The following is a 22,681-nucleotide window of genomic DNA, read 5'->3' as shown; positions in this document are numbered from 1 at the left end:
ATGTTTCTCTATATGAGAAATACCTTGCAAATACTTATTTTTAAACGTACAATTAAATTTTTTAATTTGGAAAACATTTCTTGGAAGAATGTAAATTTGTATAACTTCTTAAGGAATAGTCCAATGTGAATGTGAGTAAGTTAGTAATTTATTGAGTAACTCCTATATAACAAGGCTATACTTGATGTAGTAAGTATTAAAAATTGGCTAATGGAACCTGTGTTCTTGACCATTATCATCCACATGGAAAAATAGGACAGATTTTTTTTCTTAACTTTAGAGAGAGCATGTGAGGGAGGGAGAGGGTCAGAGGAGGGGCGGGGGGAGAGAGAGAGAGAGAGAAAGAGAATTTCAAGCAGGCTCCACATTGACGTGGGACTCAATTTCACTACCATGAGATCATCATGACCTGAGCCAAAATCAAGAGTCCGACGCTCAACTGACTGAGCCACCCACCCATCCCAGGACAGATATTTTTAAATAGATGATTATAAACGAGTTGCAAGAAGTCCTACATAAACAAGTTTTATTTAACAGATTATAGAAAATATTTATTTTATACCTGGCACTGTTGTAATGAATGCACAAATATTAACTCTTTATTCTTCACAAAATCTTTATGATGTAGGTACTGTTATTACCTTATGTAAAGGTATGAAAACAGACACATAGAAAGGTTGAGTCACTTTCCCAGGGTTACAGAGTTAGTAAATGGATATAAAACCAGGCAGTCTAGCTCCAGAGCCCATAATAAACTGATACTTGCCTCTACTCTACCCTCAGAGGCTTCTCTTAAAATAATTTTTTGGGAATTTCAGTTCAGAAGAGAAACCTATATGCAAAATGAAAAATGGGATTTTTTTTCTCAGCTTACTGTAATTGTATTTGTTAGTTAAACTAATTCTAGACACCAGGAAACCAATCATTTATTTCACTGTGTTTATAGGAAAATGCTTAATAAACAACCAGTTTGTAAACATACATCCAAAACAACATTAATACTCCACATCAAGAGTAAAATGAGAATAATAAAAAGGTGTTGTAAGTATTGAGAAGAAAAGTAACAACAAAAAAATTGTGTTTTTTAATTTCATGGAAGAGCATAGGCCAAAGCGTTGCCTTAAATTAGGAAAAAATGGCATTTGATGAAGATTAAAATGAAGAGGGGGTATCTAAGTTATGGAAAATAATATGAGCAAAGATACAATGTTTATTGACATTATTTGAGAAATGAGTTTCAAATTAAGTCTGGAACAAAAATTTAATTTAGTGGACAAGTAAAGATGGAGACAAATATTTTTTCAGATTATAGAATGTCTTAAATATAGGCAAAAAGAGTTTGAACTTCATTCTGTATTGAAGCGTAACATCCTGTGAAATGTGTTTTTCAGTGATTTAAAGGGTAGAGATTCTGAGGACAGTTGGGAGTAGCAAGTCACCCAAGGCTTACAAGAGGGTGCTGTCTGACAGACTGAAAAAAGAAAGTCCAGGGGCGCCTGGTTGACTCAGTGTGTGAAGCATCCAACTCTTGATTTCGGCTCAGGTCATGATCTCATGGTTCATAAGATGGAGCCCCATGTCGGGCTCTGCACTGGCAGCACAGAGCCAGTTTGGGATTTCTCTGTCCCTCTCTCTGCCCCTTCCCCACTTACGCTCTCTCTCAAAATAAATAAAGAAAGTCCATATCTGGCAATTATTTAACAATGGAGCTTAAAAACCAGTTTACTAAAAAGAGTATGTATTTAAAAAAAAGGCAGTGATAAATGGACCCCAAGATTTGTTGTGAGATATGGGGATAAAAAAATATTGTAAATTGTTTATTTCAAAGTTTCTCCAAACATTTAAGACATAATGGGAAGTCCAACAGAATCACTGGTTTTTGAAGGTAGGAGGATCATTAGTGAATGTTGTTTTAGACAGTGCATTTTAGATGATGACCAAACAAGCAATTGTAAATACCTGTGATGAAAATATATATGTGTTGTATTTTATAACATTGCCAATGTCGGTTCTCTTTGTAACTTTTAAACACAGGTTGACATAAAAGATGTCACAAAAATCAACAGAGAAAAGGCAACATTCAAGGATTCCAGGTAGGTTGCCAGCAGACCTATGTGAAGAAAAACTAAACAAAACTAAGCACATACTAAGGAACAATACTAAGACATTTATTTACGTACCTCTATTGGATCATACGTGTAACTTAAAGGACAAGAGTAAATTTAGGAGGGGGAGAATAAGGTTTCAGATTATACAGTGCTTTATTAAGATTTAAAGACTTTGAACTTCATTCTGTAAGTATTGAAGGATAATGTCCTGTGAAATGTATTTTTTAAGTGATTTAAAGATAAGGAAGTTCTGAGTAGAGATAGAAGTAGTAAGTTAGAGAAGAGTGATTTTTTTTTTAGAGGAAGAAAGTAAAATTCATGCTTGACAGACATGACTTAAAGAATTGTTGGGGATTAGTAGCTGGTTGGCTAAAAAAGGAGATGAAATAATATAACAAGTGATTAGATTGAGTTTTTTAAACTTGTAATTGTTACAGACCAATCAGATTTCAAAATTGGTTAAAAGATAGAAATTGCTGACTTATATTACTAAGAATTTGGTCATAAACACGCATACGTATATTATAAATACACAACTGTTTTCATGAAAGGATGCTTTAAAACCTTTAATGAATTATTTTTATTATTTTTGAACTGAATTATTTTTATGAAAAATTCACTACACTGTTTATATTTTTTCATTTTGACATGAAATGGTCCCACTGGACATGTGGACCGTCTCTTATTTCATTCAGCTCTGTAATATTTTCAGTTTATGACAAGCTTCATTTTTTTTCCATGGTTTTTTTTCTGTTTTATGAAGGAGAATGAGTAATATGGAATACAAAAGATTAGCATTCTCATTTCTGTCTTACTTGGTTTTGCTTTTTTCAATACACATTTTATTTACTACATTTCTAGAATCGTTTTCTAGACTCTTGAAATAATTGCATAGTGGCATAAAGATGAATAGGTTTGTAAAGGGTTAACATAAACCACTTCTATAATCATCTTAGTTTTGGTAACTAAATCTAGGTGGTATTTGCTACTCAGAGAATCGAACTTTGTCTCACATAGCAGAAAATAAGTTCAAAGATAAGTTTAATACAGGGTGCTGTCTTCATGGAAGAATATCCTCTAAGAGAGTACATAAAAGAATGACCATACAGGCTGCTGTCAATCTGTAGGGTTGAGACATTACTGAAACTTCATTGGAAATGTGATAAAGTCCAAATTGTAGTCTCTGTAAAATGTCAAAGTGTTACATGGGATTGGATGATGATGTAGGTTGTCACTCAGCTGCCTTTGAGAGAAGCTGGATTAAGTAAACTACGAGGCTTTTAGTTTCATGAATTGGATATATAAATTCCAGGCCAAAAATTAATTTCTTTTGACTGGAGAGCAGTGATTACTTTTTTCTTTTCAACATGTTCTTTTCCACATGCAATTCAAAGAATTTGATGAGACACCAAAAAAATATAATTATCCTGGGGACCTATATTAGCTATCTGACTCTAGACATTTCCCTAGTGGATACTTCCTTCAGCCTGCTTGAAATTGTCTAAATTTAGGTAGAAATGTCAAGGATATTAAATTGGCATGGTATTCTGGAGGTCTGTGTTTCCTATTCTCAACCTTGAGCAGACAAAATACCTTAGTAGCTCCTGATGACAGTAGGTGGTCTTTTGGCAGGGGCAGGGCACAGCTGGTAGTTTCATCAGTTGCATATAACCATTTACAAGTAACGAAGATCATCAACAGTTGGAGGTATATGTATGCAAAACTACAGTAAAATATTGGACATAGTTGCATACATCTAAACACCTCTGCTAGAATTGTCCAATGCGTAAAGTAATTACAATATTGACTGCACTATATATATTTCAAAATATATTAGAAATACATTTGAAATGTGGAATATTATCACCGTCAGCAGGAAAAGTAGGCAAGGGAGTAAAATTGGGTAAATAAGTTACATATATACTGCTGATAGAGAAAATGTAAATCTTAAGAATTCTTCTGAATAAAAATTTCAAATACATGTTTATATTAAAACTGGGGACTCCAGGGGCGCCTGGGTGGCGCAGTCGGTTGAGCCTCCGACTTCAGCCAGGTCACGATCTCGCGATCCATGAGTTCGAGCCCCGCGTCAGGCTCTGGGCTGATGGCTCAGAGCCTGGAGCCTGTTTCCGATTCTGTGTCTCCCTCTCTCTCTGCCCCTCCCCCGTTCATGCTCTGTCTCTCTCTGTCCCAAAAATAAATAAACGTTGAAAAAAAAATTAAAAAATAAAATAAAATAAAATAAAATTGGGAACTCCATATATTTAAAGTTGTTTGTATATATGTGTTACACTTACTAGGACTACAAGATCTCATCTCGAAAGTGAAAGTGAAATAGGACCGAGTTCATCTGACAATCTGAAAAGAAACCATGTATCTCCAAAAAAGGCTGAAATGGAAAGATCACTACTTGGCTCACTTTTACCTTTAAAGAACTTAAAAGACACTTGCATATCAAAGTCAGAGGGCAAAATAGATTTAACTAATATTTCATCTCATACTTCAGAAGATTTCACTGGACAACAGGGAAACTTAAGTAGCATGAAGAAAAGGGATGTGAATTTTAGTGCTGCTGAAACAAAGAGTGATAAGAAAGATTGTTGTTTTGTGAGTTGTGAACAAAAAAGTGTAGACGGCATATTTAGGGACATCCCTGCCAATTTAGAAACAGGTAACACTGTCTTTGAACTTCAAGATCATGAAATATTAAATTCATCTATTAAAAATTCTGCATGCACCAATCCTTCAGAATCCAAATTTATCCAGGACAAATTTCCTATTCTTCAAGTAAATAAAACACAGCCTGCAAAAACTGAGTTAAAAGGAAAATGCATGAAGGATACATTCAGTCCCAATACTATACCTGTTGGAGCATCTGGGAACATAACCCTCAGTGTAAATCAAACCACAGAACACTCTTTTTCTGAACAACAGAATAATGAAAATTCCAAAGTCCTAACTCAGAATGCTGCAGCGTGTTGGAACGAACTTCCACAGTCTGCATGTACCCCAATATATAATTCTTCTCAGCACCCGTTTGGAACTTCATATCCTTACTACGCATGGTGTGTTTATCATTACAGCAACAGCAGTGGCAGCTCCATTACCCAGACATACCATGGGATAACATCATATGAAGTACAGCCGCCGCCTCCTGCGATGTTGACTGCAATTGCAAGTACCGTCCAAAATGCACATTCTAATCTTTTGTACTCTCAATATTCTGGTTACTTTTCTGGGGAGCCACAAGCAAACGACTTGGTGCCAGTGAATGGGCATTTTCAATCTCAAATGCCTGTTTCTTATCATTTTCAGCAGCCGATTTTTTCACAGTATGCTCCCCATCAAGCGTTCCCACAAGCTGCATACCCTTACCCTCCTGATTCAGGTGTGCTTCCACAAGTTCCTTGGACTTACGGTGAGTTTTATAAGTTTTAACGTTCACTTTATTGAGTTTTTTCTTTTATTTTTGTACATTTATGTAAATGGAATTTACAACAGATGGTGATATATATAGCAGTCATTTTTCTGTGTAGATTTGTAGTCTTGTTCCTATCTTCGGCAGTTGAATTATGTTGTCACATGGGAATCTGGCTGTCAAAGACTGGTAATATCACAAATATGTCCTTTAGTAAAACCCAACTTTGGGAAAACCCAACTTTGGGAAAAATTAAAAAAGTTATAGTTAATCCACACTGCAAAATACAATGCAACAATCAGAGTTTATAAACATTTTCAATGGCAGTTTTAAAAACTATGTCATATAAATATACCTGTGTAAATAAATGACTAAGGGTGCCTGAGTGTCTCAGTCGATTAAGCATCTGACTCTTGATTTTGGCTCAGGTCATGATCCCAGGGTCCTGGGATCTAGCACCATGTCGGGCACCATGCTGACAGCATGGAGCCTGCTTGAGATTCTCTCTCTCCCTGTCTGTCTGTCTGTCTCTCTCTCTCTGCCTCTCCCCTACTCATGCCCATACTTGCTCTCTCTTAAAAATAAATAGACTTTAAAAAAATGCCTAGAAATACTGAAATGAAATGCAACAACATTTTAATTTGTTTGCTTCTGCATAATCAGGGGATTGTGGAGAGTGCTTTTTATATTTTCTAGATTTCCTACTGTGAAAATACATTATATTGATAAGTGGAGGAAAAAAAGAGTAAAAAACCAATTTGGCAAAGAAATTTCAATCTGATAAAGCAACCTTTCTCTCTCTTTTTTTTTTTTTTTTTTTTTTTTTTTTTAAGAGAGAGAGTGGGCTGGGTAGAGGGGCAGAGGGAAAGAGAGAATCTTAAGCAGGCTTTATGCTCAGCATGGAGCATGATGCTGGGCTGGAACCCATGACCCTCAGATCATGACCTGAGCCAAAATCAAGAGTTGGGACATTGAATCACCTAAGCCACCTAGTCGCCCCTCTTTCTCTTGGTATTCTAATACAATATTTGGGCATACGTGAAACGACTTAGTAATTTGCCACTAGAAGCTGTAATTTTTTTCTCTTAAGCACAATTCTATTTATATCATAATTAGGGGTGCCTGGTTGGCTCAGTTGGTTTAGCATCTAACTTCGGCTCAGGTCATGATCTCAAGGTTCTCATGAATTCAAACCCCGTGTCAGGCTCTGTGCTGACAGCTCGAAGCCTGGAGCCTGCTTCAAATTCTGGGTCTCCCTCTGTCTCTGCCCTTTCCCCACTCGCACTCTGTCTCTCTCAAAAATACGGGGCGCCTGGGTGGCGCAGTCGGTTAAGCGTCCGACTTCAGCCAGGTCACGATCTCGTGGTCCGTGAGTTCGAGCCCCGCGTCAGGCTCTGGGCTGATGGCTCGGAGCCTGGAGCCTGTTTCCGATTCTGTGTCTCCCTCTCTCTCTGCCCCTCCCCCGTTCATGCTCTGTCTCTCTCTGTCCCAAAAATAAATAAACATTGAAAAAAAAATTAAAAAAAAAACATTAAAAAAAAATTTTAATGTCATAATTAGAACATAAATGTTTAAAATTAAATTAAAATTTATATACACCAGTATTAAATCAAATTTGAAAAACAATTATTAATAATTCTGCAAAAACTACAATTATCCACTAACACCCCAGTATTCTACCATCAGAGGTAATGTGTATCATAAGTTAAGTTAACAATCTTTTAAGGTCTTAAATAGAGAAATGTAAGAGAATTTTTTTCAAATTAAAAAGTTATTTCCCAGGTCTCCTGGCTAGCTAGTCAGAAGAGTATGCAACTCTTGATCCCAGGGGCATGAGTTCAAGCCCCATGTTGGCTATGTAGAGATTACTAAAAATAAGTAAACTTCAAAAAAATGATAATAGGGGCACCTGGGTGGCTCAGTCAGTTAAGCGTCTGACTCTTGATTTTGGCTGAGGTCATGATCTCATGGTTTGTGAGATCAAGCCCTGAATCTGGCTCTGTGCTGACAGCATGGAGCCTGCTTCGGATTCTCTCTCTGCCCTCCGCCTCGTGCCCTTTCTCTCTCAAAATAAACATTTAACCAAAAAAAGAATTTTTTTTTGTTTGAAAAAAATCATTGGAGTTACTACTGACACTCTGTGACCTGTGGGATAAAATTCAAATATTTTAGCTTGGAATGCAGGGTCCTTCACAGTATATGCAGCCTCATCTCCCACCACTTCTACCTTTGTGTTGAGGCCACATTGAACTTCTTGCTGTTCTCCCATATGACAGTTCCTCTTGTACTATTTGTGCACGTTTCTCACATGATACGGCATGTGAGTATTATATGGTATTCTAATTATCTCTGTGTCTTTCCCTTCCCACCTGGCCCACCAAATGAATTTAAACAGGACTGGAAATTGTTCATCTAAAACAGAACCTGAAGAAAAACTATACAGGAGAGGAGAAAGAAATAGGAATGGAAGTGGGGAAGCATATGACTGCCCTTTTTCCTTTTTTTTTTTAATTTATTTTGAGAAGGGAGAGAGAGAATCCCAAGCAGGCTCTGCACCATCATCACACAGCCAGACGCAGGGCTCCATCCCATGTGAGACCATGACCCAAGCTGAAATCAAGAGTTAGTCACTCACCGGACTGAACCACCCAGGTGCCCCATGTGCTTTTTCCTTTTTGATTAACTTGATGTGCTGCCGCTCCTGTAAGGCTAAACACCCAACCTATAGTAGGTGTGGCAAACCTACGAATTAAAGTAGAAATTTTCATTTCAGAAGAAGAAAATCTTGAATACAATTGTTTCACAGAGGTTCTCGGTTTGAGCTTTCTCATGTTCTTAAATAAAAAGATCTCTCTAGAATCAAGTCCAGCTTTGATTCTCAAAAATCTTAATTGTTAACCTGCTTAGTTATATTAATCAAGTGAAAATAAAAGGAAAAGAAACAATTATTCAAAAGCAACTCTAACAGTGTTAGGCAATAAGCACAACACTCAGTTTTCCTGAGTGCAAATAATCTAGAGATCACCTCTCAGGCTTTCAGGAACTACCTCCTTCTAAAGGTGTGAAAATCCTTGTGACTCATTTATTGATGTTTTTGCTCATGGTGCTTGTATTCAGCACCATAAATGGAACTAAGGGAAGGGGCCAAGTGAGCCCTGTGTGCAAGGCACAGTGAATCCTTTACTCCATTTAAATCTCTCAGAATACCTACGAGGGATGAAGAGATGTTACTGTTCTTTACAGATAAGGAAAGTACTTCTTGAAGAGCCTTAAATAACTTTTTCAGGATCCCATGGCTATCAAAGGGCAGCTGTGCAGTTTGAACTCTAATATCTTGGTTCTAACTTAACTCAGGTCTTCCACTAAACTATTGTGTGCCGTTAGTCTGTATTGTTAACTTATCTCAAATCTTTGTGGTTTTTCTTCCAGTTCCATGGCAACAAGAACCGTTTCAGCCAGGACAATGAAAAAAAGTCTTCTGTCTACTGAAATAAAGGGGATTTAACAAGTTTTTCCAAGCATTTTTTACTTAACTTTTTTTATATATGTAAATGTGGTAGGAAATATAAACCATATAGCCCTTTATAAATGTTTAAATGTAAGCGTATCACAGAATGCAATTGGAAAATTTCTGACATCTAAAATACCAAAATTAGTTTCGTGCAATATTTTAGTGAACTGTACTAGGCTATTTTCAATACCTATATTTTCAATAGGCTAGTCTTTTCAATAGGTTAATGTTTCAATATCAGAAACATTAACAGTATTTTGAAATTTATATTTTGAAGTGTTTTTATCACAACTGGTAACAGCTTATATAAAGATTCTTTTGAGATTAGTCTAATGGAGTAAGGAGAGTAAATGTAACATTTAATATGATTAAAGTTAAGCAATAGTAGTAAAATCTTTAAAATAAGATTTTTGTAAAGTCTGATATTTTTTAATATATTGTTTATGGTAATATTGTGCCATTTACCTTAGATTAAACAAGGATTTTTTTACTTTAATTGATCGATCAAACCAATAATTTTATAATTCTTGATACTTCATATAATTTACAATTCTGTGTCTAATGCAACAAATTCCTTTAATTTCAATATTTTCAAATTTTACTTACAATCTATATTTTAATAGGGAATTTGGTTTGCATATTTTCTGTCCTTGAGTAGAGATTTTTTAAGTTTTTATGTTTGAAGTAGTTTTATATCATATTGAAATTAAAGCACATTTAGCACCTTTTCTAGTGAGCCCTTTCCACAAGATTATTTATTTTGTATTGTATTTCACAATTCAAACTTTTTTTAAAAGTGATTTTGTAGCAAATAATAAGGGCTAATTTCTTTAGCTTATGCCATTAGTTTAGTTGTATTTTAGTGATTTAAATAATGCAGCACATAGAGTTTTTTAATCCTGTGGTCATAGATTTTTTTTTTCTTTTTCCAGCACTCCACAAAAGCAAAAAATGTCTCAGTAATAATCATCGTAGAACAGGGGTGTAGTGTATAACTATGGTCTTCAGCACTCTCTCTGCCCACTGACATCCATTCCTGTTTTCTGTAAGATTGCAGCTAGAAAGATCCCTCTCGACCTGACCTTTCCCCAAGTGCTAGTGGGCCCAAAAAACGTGACACAGACTTTGCATTGACTAAATCTAATAAACAGATAGCAGAGCCTCAGAGTTTTCTCAGACTTTTTATGTGAGCAAACTTTTTATGCTATCTAGCACAGGCCTCCAAAAAGAGTATAATTCAGCCAAATTTATCGTAGAATAACTAATTTTTCAATTTAGAAAAACAGTAAGAACTCCCAGGGTAAGCCTCCCAGAGTAACCAAATAGAGAATTCAGATTACTTAGGGTTCTTTTCTAACAAGGGGAAAGTAAAGAGGAAAAGTCCAGCCAAGACTGCAACTGAAAGAAAGAAGGAATCTGGAGACTACAGAATTAAAGTAATATCAAAATAATACAGGTGGGGGAAGGGGGGTGTTGTCCATACAGTTGTTTTATTTGAAAATAGTCTAAAATTCTGAACTCCTGAACAGGTATTAAAACAGTAATACTAACACTTATTCAAAAAACGACTTTGTCTCAGTCATTTGATTTATGCTTGGTTATTGAAAGATGTTACAAATTTATTACTAAAAATATCTCTATTAGGTAAACAAGTTAAATGTTAAAAGGATGCTTTCTTTAAACAACATTCAGATTCTGTTGATACTGTCTTGTGATATTTTTATTTCATGAGTTTTAATTTCTTCCAAAAAAATGAAAAACACATATCTAAACATTCAGTTACATTTTAAAATCTGCACTTTGAAACAGAGCATAAAAACTGTAGCATTTTCTTTTTTCCCCCTCTCAAATACGTGCTTTGGTCCTAAAAGTAAAAGAGCAAATTAAAATTTGAGCAAACATTGTAAACAAACAAAAAACGCTGCTTATTTGTCAATATTATTGTTTTTTGGAACTTAAGAGTTATCTGAATAAACTTAATTCCTTCTAGTTTCAGTGTTTTGGGTTTTTTTTTTTCCTATTTTGTTTCTTGACTAATGAGCAAATACATGGTTGGTCCTTGGCTTACACATGCCCATTACATGAAAAACAACCCACAAAGAACTGGCTGAATTAGATGACTGAAGTGCTGGAGCCCTCCATCCACTGCAGCTGGTTTTGCCTTTATCACCTTCCTTCCTTTCCCCTCACTCTACAAACTTCTTTCCTGCCTGGAGTTTCATAGGATAAACCAGAGTCCCTGCCTTCATGCAGTTCTCCTGCTGTTCAAGAGACACAAGTAATAAACGTGTGTTTATCACATCATGAGAAGTAATATGGAAGAAACAAAGTAATGGAATGGAGAATGACTGGATGACACGTATGTAAGCTGAAATATTCAGTGAGGTAATCCACCTAATTTCTATATTCTTACGTTTTAATTATATCACTCTGCCTTCCATTGATGTAAAAGTGCCTCTACAACCTAAGGTCTGAATCTAGCCAAAGATAAGACTCTACCTCCATTTCCCCAATGAGAAGATTCCCAAAAGTGTTGTTTAGTGAACTTAAATAAATATATAAACTTTTTAGAGATATAGATACATGTTTAAATACCAATTGGATATTATATAAAAATATTTAAAATGCTTTTTTTAGCTCATTTTGTAGAACCGTTTTCATTGTATCCTGTCATGTATCTTCGACATCAATGTCTTTGCCATCATTAGAGCCAATGACAGAATTTTCCAAGGCAGATCATCCTTACTTACAAGTTGTTTGAGGTGTATGCTTTTTAAATCTGTGTACATATCAAAATTACTTTTCACTGAGGTCATTTCAGGCTAATTTCTTCCCCAAAGACATTCTTGAAAGTAATGACTTAAGTCTTTGCAATAGAGTAAGGCTCCATACATACTCCTTTTTTGTTTTAATGTTTGTTTATGAGAGAGACAGAGCACAAGCAGGGGAGGATCAGAGAGAGAGGGAGACACAGAATCTGAAGCAGGCTCCAGGCTCTGAGCTGTCAGCACAAAGCCCGATGCAGGGCTCGAACCCACGAACCATGAGATCATGACCTGAGCCAAAGTTGGACACTTAACCAACTGAGCCACCCAGGCGCCACATAACATACTCCCTTTGATGGGTGTAATTTTAGGGTAAAAAATATGTTCAGGTATATGTGGCATTTTAAAACTATTAAATCTTTTTTTATTTACAGGCATAGTTTGATTTCAATGTTTACGATATTGACAGTGCTTGAGTACCATGATAAACTCCCAGTTTTTCATGCAGCTTAAAAAATAGCATATTGTGGAGGAAGAAAATTAAATTATCTCTGATGAATATAATTGTAAGAGCAGTGACTACAGATTCTTAGCTAATGACAAGAAACTGAGAAAGTAAGAAGTTGTTGCTTAGTAATGCAATGTGGAAATAAGATTTAAAAGAACTTGTTAGAAATTAAGACGAAAATTTTGTAAGGTTATAAATCCTACTCATTTCTTGAGGTGTAAACTCTGCTGCCTGCTTTATTGTTACTATCTTATTTCTGAATCTTGTAACCATTAAAGAACCCCTCTGGTTCTTTAATTTGTAAGAAGCTTCCTCTGAAATATTCTATGGAACTCTTAATCTCTTAATACATTGCATTCTAATTTGTCACAGGAAGCTGCATATATCTTGGGATTTGTAACTCCTTTCATTTTTTTTTTTTAATTTTTTTTCAACGTTTTATTTATTTTTGGGACAGAGAGAGACAGAGCATGAACAGGGGAGGGGCAGAGAGAGAGAGGGAGACACAGAATCGGAAGCAGGCTCCAGGCTCTGAGCCATCAGCCCAGAGCCCGACGCGGGGCTCGAACTCACGGACCGCGAGATCGTGACCTGGCTGAAGTCGGACGCTTAACCGACTGCGCCACCCAGGCGCCCCACTCCTTTCATTTTTAAAGTTTATTTTCCTTTATTTGATAAGAATAATACGTAGGTCTATGACAGGTTCATTTTTTTATGTGAAAACATTTGTTTTGAGAAAACTAGTCAATTGAACATGTTTGGTTAAAGATTTCATTCACATTTAGTCAGCAATTACTGATCATGTGACTTGTGCTAAAAGTATGCTATTCTGTTTGTGCATGCATCAACTAATCTTTATGTCAATCCCATGAAGGAAAGCATTATTTGCGTATTTCATAATGAATTCATTCAGAGGACCCTTCAAGATATTTTCATACCTCAGGTCGTCTTTGTGAACATCAGTTAAAAGTTTCCAGTATTGTTGGATTAAAAGAATGTAAGATCTGTCTTAAATTTCTCTTCTTTGACATGTTACTTGCATTTTTAATTCCATACATCAATTTGTGTACCTAATACATAATCCCTTTTAAATTTTGAATTACAGAATATGCAGAAAGCATTACAGTAATCTTAGATTTTTGCATGTTCAATTAAAAAATAATTACTCTATGTGCATACAAATAATTATAATCCTTTTGCTAATATTATTTTAGTTATATTAAGAAGTGAGTGTGTTTTTCATGTTGGAAGTTCTGCTAAGTCAAGTAATTGATGACTCCTAATCCACTGATTCCCAACCAAGGTGTTTTAAAACCATGTCTGAATATTAATGAGAATATTACTACTGGATTATAAAGTTAAAAAATGGTTAGAGTGGTAAATTTTGTTATGTATTTCACAATTTTAAAATAAAAATAAAAAGGAAGAGTCCTGCCAGGAATACTTTAACCAGGGATATGTTCTATAGGATGTGCTTGTACTTCCCTTCACTCCTGTGGTAAACCAAGGGTTCGGCCAACAGATAATGCCAAGTTACTATGTCAGATTGAGATCTTGTCAAGGATGTTAAGTCTCTTGTTCCTCTTCATCGACTTAAATCATTCCATAGGAGACTGATGGTGTGATGTGTATCCCTCTTATTTCCCCATATTGCATAGACCCACACACATAATGTCAGTGGAATGCTTTAAGTTATGCATTCACGTGTGTCTCCTCTGTCTAAAGACCTCTTGGGGCTCCTGGGTGGCTCAGTCAGTTCAGCATCTGACCCTTGATTTCGGCTCAGGTCATGACGCGGTGTCGTGGGATCAAACCCAACATCACAGTTTGTGCTGAGCATGGAGCCTGCTTGAGATTCTCCTTCTTCCTCTCTCTGCCCCTCTCCCACTGATGCTGTCTCTTTCTAACAATAAAAGACATCTCAACTTTTCAACATGTATAACTCAAAAAAGATTGTTCAAGACTCATCTTTGGGTTGCCTTACTCTTACAAGTATTCCTAAATCCCAGTAGGATGAATTATATAGTCTTCCTCTTAAGACCTATTAACACCAAGCAGAAGCATTTTTCACATTATTTACCTCACTTTGTTTCAATGGCTGGTTTCTTGCATGCGTCTCCTACTCTTACAAAGACTGTAAGCTCCTTTCAAGCCAGAAATGTCTCATTGATTCTTTAATTCCAAATGTCCAGCATATGGCTGAGCTCAGCAATAAAAGATGCATGATACACATTTGCTATTTGTAACTTGGAGTATATTTATACTGAGTGGAATGGATTTTCATTTTGTCTTTAGGAAAGCAAGAAAATTTTTGTCATTCCCACCCTCAAATCTTGGGGTTGGTTTGTTTTTTTTACTATGACTACATCTAAAGGGAGCACCCATGGGGTGCCTGGCTGGCTCAATCAGTAGTGCATGAAACTCTTGATCTTGGGGTTATAGGTTCAAGCCCCACACTGGGAGTAGAGACTACTTAAAAAAAAAAAATAAGGGCACCTGGCTGGGTTAGTCGATAGAGCATGCAACTCTTGATCCTCGGGGCTGTGAGTCCAAGCCCCATATTGGGTGTGGAGATTACTTAAAAAATAAAATCTTTTTTTTTATAGTTTAAAATTTTTTTTCCCATTTATTTTTGAGAGACAGAGAGAGCACAAGTGGGGAGGGGCAGAGAGAGAAGGAGACAGAGTCCAAAGCAGGTTCCAGGCTCTGAGCTGTCAGCACAGAGCGTGTGACGTGGGGCTCGAACTCACAAACTGTGAGATCATGACCTGAGCTGAAGTCAGATGATTAACCGACTGAGCCACCCAGGCGCCCCAAGAAATAAAATCTTTAAAAAAATCTTTAAAAAAAAAAAAAGTAACACCCAGGATATTCACTAACAGATTGTTTTTACTTTGCCATTTGATGAGTACTCACAGAAGGTTGTAGGAGAAACTTCTTATTGCAGGCTCCTAGATCAGGAACCCAAAAAGCAGGGTGAGAAAACTAGTTTTTAGTCTGTCTCAATGTTTTGCCCTGAAAAATTGGTGGAAGACCACACAAGTAACACAGCGGGCTCAGCAGGCTATATGTGTGCATTTGCAATAGATGACATACTTGAAACATTACTTTGATTGATTTTGAATAGTTGACCTGTGAGAAAGGTTTGAGGTTGGGTATAGGTCCAGGAAACTATCACAGAAGTAAATAGTCTTGGGATAGCTTTGAAAAGGTGAGAGGGAAGGAAGGTAGAGAGCCAGCCTCCCATAGGGGGTATGGACCAGAAAAGGCTTCAGGACAGCATCTGAAGAGAAAAAGTGGGGACAAAGTCAGTTTTGAAGAAAGTGCCACCCATCTCCAGAACTTCCACATTTTGCAAACAAACCTTAAACCCACTCAACAACTCCCCCTTTCCCCTGTCTCTTCCAGTTCTGGCAACCACCATTCTGCTTCGTCTCTGTGATTTTGACTCCTCTAGATACCTCAGAAATGGGAGTCTTACAATGTTTGTCCTTTTTTTGACTGACTTATTTCACTTAGCATAATGGCCTCAAAGTCCATCCATGTTGTAGCATGTGTCATAATTTATTTCCTTCTTAAGGCTGAACATACCATTGTATGTAATACATTTTCTTTATCCATTCATCCCTTGAACATTTGGGTTGCTTCCATTTTTTGGCTATGATGAATAATACTGCTATGGATATTAGTGCACAAATATCTCAAAACTGCTTTTAATTGTTTTGGATGTAGGGGCGCCTGGGTGGCTCAGTTGGTTGAGAGTCCGACTTCAGCTCAGGTCATGATCTTGGGGTTCATAAGTTCGAGCCCTGGGGCTCTGTGCTGACGGCTCAGAGCCTGGAGCCAGCTTCAGATTCTGTGTCTCCCTCTCTCTCTCTGCCCCTCCCCTGCTCATGCTCAGTCTCAGTCTCTCTCTCTCTCTCTCTCTCTCTCTCTCTCTCAAGAATAAACATTAAAAAATTTTTTTAATAGTTTTTGATGTATACCCAGAAGTGATACTGATGAATCACATTGTAATTCTATTTTTAATTTTCCAAGGACCTACCATAATGTTTTCTATAGTGGCTCCACTATTTTATACTCCCACTAGCAGTGCAAGAGGATTTCAATTTCTCCATATCCTCACCAACACTTGTTATTGCTGGATTGTTTGTTTATAGTAGCCATCCTAATGGATATATGATATATCGTTGTGGTTTTGATTTTCATTTCCCCAATACCGCTGCTGTGCTTTTAATGCCCCAAATTCACTATATACATATATATCTTGATATATTTTCAGCCAGTGGAATATTGGGAAAAAATATGTCCCCCACACTTGATTTATAAAAAATGTTATGACATTCCAAATGCATGGACAGAACATTATGGTGTCAAAAATAGGATAGGTGTGTTGATATCACAGCTAATCCTCAATGTGAACCTTTTTCTCCACTATTGCATGTTTGTCCTAAAGGTTTTTTTTCCACATTCATCTTTCATGTGTAGCCCTTGGTTTTCCTGGAATGTCATGAGTGCCATGCCAGATGAGAGCATATTGAAGAAAATTGTAGATAGACAAGATAACTACTGTTATCTTGTCTCAGGATTAAAACGAGAGATGGCTAATGTCTAGGAAAAGACAAGAGCCTTGAATAAGGGTCCTTGCCCCGTATTTATTCAGATCAGAAGGCTTGCAAATGTGATGGGCATGTACAAAGGGCAAAGAAACTAGGAACATTAACTTGGGGATGTGAGGGGGGAAAGGGGATTTTGAAGATATACTGTGTTTGGGGTTTGGGTCAATATAAAACAAAATCCAGGCGCCGGGCAGATGGGTAGATGGTTGTTAACAGCAGACAGGAGGCGCCATGACTGTTTATCTTTGCCAGCCTTGGGGATGAGACAGCTAGGGGGAATAACCTCAGGGTTAATAAGGCACCTTTTATTTTGTTAATCATCTCTGCTCCGGGATGCTTTGCCTGCAGCACAGTGGTCCATGGTCCACCAATTTACCTAACCTGGCCCTATTCTATGAAAGTAGCTTTTCTCCTATAGTAGTAAATTTGGGGTGCTTTCACCCTGAATATCTAATCTTGTTATTCCTATATATTGGGCACCTTTGTGCCATTTCTACTTCAGGCCTTTGCCTCTTGCTCTCTATTTTTGGGGGTCAGCACCCACTCCTTATTTTGGGGTGCCCTTGCACCTCCCTATTCCTGGCACCTTTGTGCCTCCCTATTCTTGGGGTGTCTTTGCACCCCCCTATTCTTGGAGTGTCAATCTGGTTTACCCAAACTCAGGTGTGAGCATTTTATGGCTTTGTATTTCTTTCTTTTTAAAAAAAAAATTTTTTTTAATGTTTATTCATTTTTTGATAGAGACAGAGCATGAGTGGGGGAGCAGCAGAGAGAGAGGGAGACACAGAATCCGAAGCAGGCTCCAAGCTCTGAACTGAGAGCACAGAGCCCGACATGGGGCTCTAACTCACAAACTGCGAGATCATGACCTGAGTTGAAGTTGGACGCTTAAACGCACCCCATGTCTTTGTATTTCTTTATGCCTTGTTAACCCATTGGTATAAGCCTGGGGGATTCCTAAGCTTATCCCCCACAAACTACTATGTACAAAACTACTGTTTATTGAAACCATTTTGTTTGGTGATCAGAAAACCATGTTTTAAGCATTTTACATTCAAACATGATAGCTGCTTGTTTGTACATGGGTAATTAATCATATTTTGTTACATTTCTAGGAAATTGGAGATTTGGGGTTGGGATGTGCATTATAATTTTTCCTATTTAAAGAATTGGAAAATGGGCTCCTATTGTTGCAGAATGACCTTGTTTTCAGGTAAAGGTTACTGATTTTACCTCTATTTGGATCTGAAGAACAACAAAAAAATTTTTGAAACAGTCACAAACTTATAGAAAAGTTGAAAAAACTTTTACTTTTGGGCTGTTTAAGGGTAAGTTACTGACTTGACGCCTCACCACTCCTTGAATACTTCAGTGTGTGTTTCCTATAAAGAAGGAAATTCTCCTACATAACAGTATGATCATTAAAATCAGGAAATTAACACCAATACGTTACTACCGTCGAATCCTTAGACCCCATGTAATTCTCACCATTTGTCCCAGTAGTAGGTCTTACAGCAAAAGGATCTAGGCTAGAACCACATATTGTATTTCATGGCCAGTTCTCTTTAGTCTGGAATGTTTCGTCAGGGTTTCCTTGATATTTATACCTTGACACATTGGAAATTTATAAATTAATTTATACAGTGTCCCTCAGTTTGAATTTGTGTGGTGTTTCCCCATGATTACATCTTTGGCTAGACCCCAGCTTTTCACGTTGAACAAACATATACTAAGAACTAATAAGCTAAAATGTAGACATAGGAATAAGAAATGATTTAAGTCCCAAAAATCACAAAAAGGAAAACAAAATGGATTTGACAACAGTTTCTATTCAAAGAACTTCACAGAGAGATGACAGAATGAGGGAAATTACTTGACACAAATAAAACTAGGGATTAACATATACAACATACTCCCGGAAATAAAACAAAACAAGAATATTGAGCCTGCTGCGATTTGAACAGGCAAATCACAGAAGAGGAAGCCCAAATGGCCAACAAATGTATAATGAGATATTCAAACTAACTACTAGAGACAAAATGCAAATTATAATGAAATACCACTTCATACTCATCAGAATTGCAAAAAAAAACCCAAAAATCAGAAAGGGGGATAAGATCATTAGAGAGATAGGTCAACTATGGTGCATTCATACAGTGGAATACTATATATTAAAATTTAGGGGCACCTGGGTGGCTCAGTCAGTTGAGTGTCCGACTTTGGCTCAGGTCGTGATCTCATGGTTTGTGAGTTTGAGCCCCATATCGGACTCTGTGCTGACAGCTCAGAGCCTGGAGCCTGCTTCAGATTCTGTGTCTCTCTCTCTGCCCCTCCCCCACTCATGCTCTGTCTCTCTCTCTCTCAAAAATCAGTAAACATTTAAAAAATATTTTATAAAAAAAAAGTTAGAAGTGGGGCGTCCTGGTGGCTCAGTTGGTTAAGTGACCAACTCTTGATTTCGGCTCAGATCATGATCTTACGGTTGAGAGAGCCCCATGTCAGGCTTTGCACTGACAACACAGAGCCTACTCAGATTCTCTCACTCCCTCTCTCTCTGCCCCTCCCCCACTCACGCTCTCTCTGGTCTCTCTTAAATAAACTTTTAAAAATGTTGAAAAGAAAACTTAGAAGCTAAATACAGTAATGGTCATCATTTAGTGAAGTTGGAAATAAATGCATAGCACAATTCAAATATGCACGTAAGACATAATACTGTATCTTTTACATGGATAATTTAAGGATATGTATGTCAAATACATTAAAGAATATTGTTCAAAGGAGAGAAACGAGATCCTGTATCCAGGATGAAAGGGAAAAACAAGGATTTTGCACAGACATGTTGACAATGTACTGTAAAATAAAAGGATTAAGTATACCTATGCATCTGAGAATCAAAAGAAAGTGGGCAGCTAATTTCCACAGCAAACTATGAAAAGATATAAATTACATCCATGAATTTAAAAAATTATGTAACTATAGCAACTTTAACTACTTTTTAAAGTGTTAAGATGACAATAAGTTAAATATAGTTGTAACCAAAACAGTAAATGTCATAAGTTCACCTGTCAAAAGATGTATTAAGATAAAAACTTACTGTGTTGCACGGTTCCATAACTAATTCCATGACAGTAAATAGGTATATTGCAATTCATTTCAATTCTGACACTTAGCACAACCCCTACAAGTGAAGTGCAAAATCCTTCACAAGACTGTCCCCACTTCAGGCTGCAGCCACAAATTTCAAGTGTATCCCAAGCAGGCTACAAATTCAGGGGTTCCCAATGACCCTTTCAGTTTCAATAATTTGCTTGAACAACTCACAAAATTCACTGAAACATGACGGTTACAATTATAGTTTGATGATAAAGGATACAGATCAGGAACAACCAAACTAAGAAATGTGCAGAGAAGTTCCTTGCCAACGGATGGGTATCCAGAGCTTCTCTGCCCTCTCTCCATGTGGCACCCAGGCACCTCACCTCCCTGCACACCGATGTACTCACCAACTCGGAATCTCTACAGAGTTTCAATATCCAGAGTTTTTATTGGGGTTTTATTACATAGACATTTTAATCAAATAATTGATCACATGGTTGAGCTCAATCTGAAGCTCCAACCTCCTCTGAGGTCAGGTGGCCCAAAATTGGCTAACCTGTCATATGACATGTGTTTTGGGTGACCAATTCCCATCCTGTAGCTATTTTGGGGCCAACCATGAGTCACCTCATTAGTATAACAAATATACTCCTATCATACTCCTATGGGTCTGTTCAAATTTTCTGTTTCTTCTTGTTTCAATTTTGGTAGTTTATATGTTTCTAGTAATTTGTCCATTTCTTCCAGATTGCCCATTTTATTGGCATATAATTGCTTGTAATGTTCTCTTATTATTTTTTGTATTTCTGCTGTGTTGTTTGTGATCTCTCCTCTTTCATTCTTGATTTTATTTGGGTCCTTTCCTTTTTCTTTTTGATCAAACCAGCTAGGGGTTTATCAATTTTGTTAATTCTTTCGAAGAACTATCTTCCGGTTTCATTGGTCTGTTCTACTGTTTTCTTGGTTTTGATAGCATTAATTTCTGCTCTAATCTTTATTATTTCCTGTCTTCTGCTGGTTTTGGGTTTTATTTGCTGTTCTTTTTCCAGCTCTTTAAGGTGTAAGTTTAGGTTGTGTATCTGAGACTTTTCTTCCTTCTCTAGGAGGGCCTGGATTGTTATATACTTCCCTCTTATGACCACCTTTGCTGCGTCCCAGAGGTTTTGGGCTTTGGTGTTACCATTTTCATTGGCTTCTATGTACTTTTTAATTTCCTCCTTAACTTCTTGGTTAGCCCATTCATATTACGCCACTGTTGCATAAAAAAGATGTTATAAGTGGAAAGATAAACTTCACAGTTTAATATTGGACAAAGATTTACCAATTGTCCTGTAGAAAAGAAAACTGGTGATAATATTAACAATCAAAATTACATTAAGATAAAATTTGAGAGTAATAAGTTATCATAAAGTTAATATTATGAAGTCATAACATATTAATGTACTATATACAACATTAATGTGTACTTTTTTCTTTTTTTTTTTTTTGTTATGTTTTCTTTATTTTTGAGAGAGGGACAGAGTGCAAGCACGGCAGTGGGGCAGAGCCAGAGGGAGAGAGAGAGGGAGACACAGAATCCAAAGCAGGCTCCAGGCTCTGAGCTGTTAGCACAGAGCCTGATGCAGGGCTCAAACTCACAAAACACGAGATCATGACCTGAGCCGAAGTCAGACACTTAACGAATTGAGCCATCCAGGAGTCCCATTAATGTATACTTTAAATTAGAAAACCTTTTAGGAAAAGAATTTTAAAAACCCAGAAATAGACAAAAAAGGATTATTATGAGAGATTTTTCACTTTATTGGCCTGTGATAGATTTAGTAGATTTAAATAAGGCCATAGAAGAAATGAAAAGAGGACAGATAGATAGATAGATGATAGATAGTACTACCCAGAGTAACTTTTGCTTGTCTGGCTTTCTGTGTTATCAATGGCTTTTTGTGTAGAAACATGGAACATTTTCATGTGATTTAATCCCTAAGTATTCATTGACTCATAGATTGTTCCTGAATGCTCTCAAATGTTCTCCCATGTTTTTATTTTACATTTATCTCCAAAGGCAGCTCTCAAAATCAGCATCTCAAGCACTTTCAAGTGAAATCTTTTGCTTCTGTCAATATTTAATATATTTATTTATTGTATTTAATTCTTATCCACAGTATCTTGTTTTTCTATGCTCACTGTTGTAAGACATAATCCCCGCATTAATGTCTTCCCCTTCGATTACTACTTTGTGGTCATTTGTATCCATTACTTCCATTTTTGATTACTTGGGGCCACTCCAGTTTCCAGTTTCCAATCATTCATAGCATTTGAATATATTTAATGTTTATTTATTTATTTATTTATTTTTATTTTTGAGAGAGAGAGAAAGAGTACAAGCAGAGGAGGAGTAGACAGATAGGGAGACATAGAATCTGAAGCAGGCTCCAGGCTCTGAGCTGTCAGCACAGAGCCAGACACGGGGCTCGAACCCACAAACCACGAGATCATGACCTGAGCCCAAGTCAGACACTTAACTGACTGAGCTACCTAGGTTCCCCGAATCGCTCACAGCTTTTAGATCATGACTCAGAGTTTATCTCAACACCACTTTTTAAATAATTTTATTATTTTTTAATTTATCCATTCTGAGAGAAACAGTGTGCACAGTAGG

At 36.8% G+C, this 22,681-nt stretch overlaps 1 protein-coding gene across 5 annotated transcripts in view; it reads left to right on the top strand.

Annotated features, from left to right (window-relative positions):
• The window catches only part of TEX15 (testis expressed 15, meiosis and synapsis associated), a 101,769-nt gene extending 90,743 nt beyond the window's left edge, over positions 1 to 11,026 (top strand). For 2 of the 5 annotated variants that reach the window (XM_040490180.1, XM_040490181.1), the window contains exons 9-11: positions 2,035 to 2,093; positions 4,409 to 5,526; positions 8,956 to 11,026. In XM_040490180.1, the coding sequence (XP_040346114.1) occupies positions 2,035 to 2,093; positions 4,409 to 5,526; positions 8,956 to 8,993 (1,215 nt within the window). In that variant the 3' untranslated portion in view covers positions 8,994 to 11,026. The remainder of the gene's footprint in view (positions 1 to 2,034; positions 2,094 to 4,408; positions 5,527 to 8,955) is intronic. The other 3 variants (XM_040490184.1, XM_040490182.1, XM_040490183.1) reach the window with 3 other exon arrangements.
• Positions 11,027 to 22,681: the final 11,655 nt, after the last annotated feature.

The sequence above is a fragment of the Herpailurus yagouaroundi genome, unplaced genomic scaffold, assembly GCF_014898765.1.
Source record: "Herpailurus yagouaroundi ecotype Mexico unplaced genomic scaffold, PumYag 181, whole genome shotgun sequence".
In the NCBI taxonomy this organism is placed as follows: Eukaryota; Metazoa; Chordata; class Mammalia; order Carnivora; family Felidae; genus Herpailurus; species Herpailurus yagouaroundi.
The sequence above is the reverse complement of the archived record's forward strand: the minus strand, read 5'-3'. Positions and strand labels throughout refer to the sequence as shown.